General features: G+C 46.3%; 1 protein-coding gene across 1 annotated transcript; it reads left to right on the forward strand.

The window, feature by feature from the left end:
- Positions 1-2,614: 2,614 nt before the first annotated feature.
- On the forward strand, positions 2,615-4,010 carry LOC118713434 (zinc finger protein 501-like). Its single transcript, XM_045577906.1, has 2 exons — positions 2,615-3,866; positions 3,973-4,010. The coding sequence occupies exons 1-2, from the start codon at positions 2,615-2,617 to the stop codon at positions 4,008-4,010; spliced, it is 1,290 nt and encodes a 429-aa protein (XP_045433862.1).
- The last annotated feature ends 1,251 nt before the right edge of the window (positions 4,011-5,261 follow it).

The raw sequence follows: 5,261 nt of genomic DNA on the forward strand, positions 1-5,261 counted from the left end.
GTCTCAGGGAAGAGGAAACAGCAATTGCTTCCCATCAGCCCTGCCCTCAGAGGCGCCGGAGTCTCAGTGTCCTGCAGTAATCACTGCACGCACCTCTGAGAGAAAGCTGCCCTTGTGTTCCCCCTGGTGTCAGACAGTCCACTTTCACCCCGTATGAGTCTGGGTTCCCAGTCTCACGCACAACTGGAGTTCAGAGCATTCAGGAGCTTTTCTCTCCTCCCACCTGATAAAGACAGCCACGTACTCATTTGCCAGGCCTCTCCATGTGCATCTCTCTACTTCTGCCTTTACTTCTGCAATTCCTCTCAGTGTCAGTGTGCCTTTATCTTTCTTTCTGGTTGTAAAATTTCCACTCAGCAAACCTTCTTGTGGTTCTGGATGATGTTTGTTTTGTCTTTTAGTTGTAGTTTTAAAATTGTTGTGCGACGGCCTGGCCTCTCTAGACTCATTTACAGCAGGGTGTTCAATCACGTTCCACCTCGCAGGCTCTCGATCTCTCCAGAACCCCCAGCCTCCACAAAGAAAGCTTATTTTCAGGTGATGTACTTATTTTATATGCAAAATATCTTACTCCTCATCCCAGCAGCACACTCTCCTCCAAGACGGAGCAAAAGACCTGTTGTGTCAGCAGGCAGGGGCCTGCAGCAGACCCTCATGGTGACGGGGCCATTGGCTTAGGAAAACGAGTCAAATGCTGATGTCTAGTGGTTTCCCTGCTTCCCCAGGACTCACTGAGGTCAGACAGGCTTGGATTCCCTTCTGTGACCCCAACTGCCTCTCCTTCCCCATCTCTCTTAGCAACCAGGGTTTTGTTTCTCAGGACAGGCAGGGCTGTGGCATAGCAACAAGAGCAAGCCAGCCCCAGGGCCTGGCACACAGGTGCTCAGTCACGACATGCTGAATGAGTTTCAGATCGGAATATTCTCCTGATATAGGTAAGAAGGCTGATGATTATTCTCTGCCTGGAAGATGGCTTGGGGTCTGGACGGGCGCACAGTCTCTGGATTCAGGCTGAGACCTGGGTTCAAATCTAACCCACAATATACCTGGGGCCTGGACCTGAGCATGAAGTGGACATCCCTTTCCCCATCTGTAAAATGGCGATAATAATTCCAGCCTCCGGGAATTTTCTGAGGGCTGAGATCATGCATGTGGGGAAGACCTATTGTATATAAATTGAAAAACACAGTGTTTCAATAATGTTCCTGTCCCTCTTGACCGACTTGGACAAGGTTACGTCCAAGGTTATGTGTCAGTCCTCAGATCCTCAGCTCCTAGCTCCCTTCCCTCCACTGACCAGCAGTAATATTGTAAGGTTCAAGGGCAGTGTCCTTCCCACGGTGTCAGATGTCTCCTGTCACATAGTCCTATCTCTGGACCCCAGCTCCCAGCGCAGGGCCCTGCACACAGGGCAGTCTGCCCCTCGGGTGACGCAGTGTTTCAGGAGGACCCTTCCCTGGTTTGTGGGTCACTTTCCCACTGTCTAACCTTCCCCAGCCGTTCCCTTCAGGAAACTCTCTGCCCATGGAAGCCCAGTTGCTGTGTGCTCCCTGGCCCTCACCACCTCTCAGGGTCTGTCTTCCCTGAACAGGCCATGTGGCCTCTGAATGCCTATTTCTTCTTCTGTAAAGGGAGCATAACTCATGGCTGGGCACAGTATGTCTCAGAATAGTTAGTCCTCTTCTCTCTCAGGACTTCCCATGAGTCATGATCCCAGCCTGTCAGTCAAGTCTCTCTGACTCTCAGCTCATAGCCTGGCTGGGCAGATATGGTCAGTCACCATCCCCTGCCAGGTGGCAGACTGTGTGACCTTGGGAAGGGATGTAGCCTTTCTTGGCCTCAGAGTTTCGACCAGTTTTGTCTGAAGATGGCATGGGGAATCGCCAACACTGAGCCAGAATATAAAAATCCCTGAATCTCAATAAACAGCAACTCTCTGCCCCTCCAAAAAAAAAAAATTAATTAAAATTAAATAAATAAAATAAAAGTGTTGTGTGAGGCAGCATAGCATGTGTTTACCTATGCCCCCATTTTGGCTTCTCAGTTAGTGTTTTTGTTAATGTTATGAATGTCTTTTTTGTTACTGCTTTTTCATCCATTTAAAAAAAATTTATCCTAGAAGAAAATTATTTTATGTCAAAGTTATTTTATGTCTCCCTGTAATTAGTTCTGTAAGAATGTCCATCATTTCAAGACAACTTTTCATCTGAAATCTGTAGCAATTCTCTTATATTTTGTAGCCAAAAACGAGTTTGTTTAATCCATCCAAATTATTTCAAAACTCAGGCAACAAGTGTACTTTAGGACATTGGTAAAGTGACTCATTTTAAGCTATGCTTACTCAAACAGATTACATCAGGTTCTTATACAAAGCTTTGCAGTGCAGTTGTTTGTCATTTTTAAAGTCAACAATTGACCCTAGCTAGTTTTGCTTAGGGAAAGAAGTGGACTGAAGGCTCCAGATTTGATTCCTGTCAAGGGCATATGCCTAGGAATAAATAAAGTCAATAGTTGACTTCCAGTGCTCTCCTTCTGATGGTCATTTCCTCTTTTCTCAGGATCGCCAAAGTGGGTCAGAGCATCCTAAGCACTGAGTCTTGCTACAGATGCCAGAATGAGAAGGCGCAAGAGTCCTGATCCCCACCAACCAGCCTCTCAGGTGACCATTTCTGGGCCTGGGACAGGAACCACTGTGCCCCTGGCTGCCCCCTCTCCTGTCACCCTCACCGCATTCAACCCACAGAGGCCCCCATCTGAGGTTGGTGTGACCTTTGAGGATGTTGCTGTGCGCTTCTCTAAGGAGGAATGGTGCCTCCTTGATGAGGTTCAGAGACACCTGTTCCTGGAAGTGATGCTGGAGAACTTTGAACTCACATCCTCTCTAGGTTGCTGCTGTGGAGCAGAGGATGTGGAGGTACCTACTGAAGAGCTTATTTCTGTGAGAGTGTCGCAGGCAAAGAACCCCAAGGTAGCTTTATCCTCCCAGAAGAGCCATCCCTGTGAGAGTTGTGGGCGAGTCCTGAAAGACATCTTTTACTTGTTTGAACAGCAGGGAACACCACATAGCCTGAAACTGTTGAGGTGTGGAGCATGTGCAAAGCAGTTTTATTTCAGCAAGAAAACCATTGGCTGCAACCAGTTGCTTGCTCAGGACCATAGTGTCCATAATGGAATACAGTGTCTTGTGTGCCGTGAATGTGAGAAGTCTTTTACAAAAATCTCTGACCTCCATTATCATCAGAAATATCACACAGGAGAAAGGCCATACAAGTGCAGTGAATGTGGGAGATGCTATAGAAAACACTCCACACTCATTCAACACCAGCAAGTTCATTCTATAGAAAAGTGTCATGAGTGTGCTGAATGTGGGAAATTCTTTATCCACAGGGGAGCCCTTGTGCAACACCAGAGAGTTCACACTGGAGAAAAGCCATATAAATGTGATGAGTGTGGAAAATCCTTTAGTCAATCTTCAACCCTCGTTGAACACCAGAGAGTTCACACTGGAGAAAAGCCATATGAGTGTGTTGAATGTGGGAAATATTTTGCCACAATCTCTAGACTTTATGGCCATCAGAGACTTCACACTGGAGAAAGGCCTTATGAGTGCAGTCAGTGTGGAAAATCTTTTACCAGAAGCTGTAATTTGCGTCGTCATCAGAAATGTCACAGCGGAGAAAAACACGAATGCAGTCAGTGTGGGAAATCTTTTACCGATATGGGAAACCTCTGTCGTCATCAGAGACTTCACAATGGAGAAAGGACTTATGAGTGCAATCAGGGTGGGAAATCTTTTGCCGATAGCAGAAACCTCCGTCATCATCAGAGGGTTCACACTGGAGAAAGGGCTTACAAGTGCACTCAGTGTGGGAAATCCTTTACCACTAGCAGAAACCTCCTTTGTCATCAGAGACTTCACAATGGAGAAAGGCCTTATGAGTGCACTCAGTGTGGGAAATCTTTTACCACTAGCGGAAACCTCCGTTGTCATCAGAGACTTCACACTGTAGAAAGGCGTTATGAGTGCACTCAGTGTGGGAAATCTTTTACCACTAGCAGAAACCTCCGTCGTCATCAGAGCGTTCACACTGGAGAAAGGCCTTATGAGTGCACTCAGTGTGGGAAATCTTTTACCACTAGCGGAAACCTTCGTTTTCATCAGAGGGTTCACACTGGAGAAAGGCCTTATGAGTGCACTCAGTGTGGGAAATCTTTTACCGATAGCAAAAGCCTCCTTTGTCATCAGAGGGTTCACACTGGAGAAAGGCCTTACGAGTGCACTCAGTGTGGGAAATCCTTTACCACTAGCGGAAACCTCCTTCGTCATCAGAGACTTCACACTGGAGAAAGGCCTTACAAGTGCAGTGAATGTGGGAAATCTTTTATCAGGAGCTGTCATTTGAGTGATCATCAGAAATGTCACACTGGAGAAAAACATGAATGCAGTCAGTGTGGGAAAACTTTTACCACTGGTGATGGCTTTGGTCGACATCAGAGACTTCACACTAGAAAAATACATGAATGCAGTCAGTGTGGGGAATCTTTTACCACTGGTGATGGCCTTGGTCGACATCAGAGACTTCACACTAGAAAAATACATGAATGCAGTCAGTGTGGGGAATCTTTTACCACTAGCAAAAGCCTCCTTTTTCATCAGAGTGTTCACACTGGAAAAAGGCCTTATGAGTGTACTCAGTGTGGGAAATCCTTTACCTCTAGCGGACACCTCCTTCGTCATCAGAGACTTCACAATGGAGAAAGGCCGTACAAGGGTAGTTAATGTGGGAAATCTTTTACCAGGAGCTGTCATTTGAGTGATCATCAGAAATGTCACACTGGAGAAAAACATGAATGCAGTCAGTGTGGGAAATCTTTTAACCCTGGTGATGGCCTTGGTCAACATCAGAGACTTCACACTGGAGAAAAACATGAATGCAGTCAGTGTGGGAAATCTTTTACCACTGGTGATGGCCTTGGTCAACATCAGAGACTTCACACTGGAGAAAAACATGAATGCAGTCAGTGTGGGAAATCTTTTACCACTGGTAATGGCCTTCGTCGACATCAGACACTTAACACTGGAGAAAGGCCTGATGAGTGCAGTCAGTGTGGTAAATCTTTCACCACTAGCCATGTCCTCCGTCACTATCAGAGACTTCACATTATTGAAAAGCCTTATGAATACAGTCAGTGTGGGCAGTTGTTTGCCATGAACAAATACTTGCATCGTCATTAGAGAGTTCACATGAGAAAGGCCTCAG

The sequence above is a fragment of the Pipistrellus kuhlii genome, unplaced genomic scaffold, assembly GCF_014108245.1.
Source record: "Pipistrellus kuhlii isolate mPipKuh1 unplaced genomic scaffold, mPipKuh1.p scaffold_m20_p_9, whole genome shotgun sequence".
NCBI classification, from domain to species: domain Eukaryota; kingdom Metazoa; phylum Chordata; class Mammalia; order Chiroptera; family Vespertilionidae; genus Pipistrellus; species Pipistrellus kuhlii.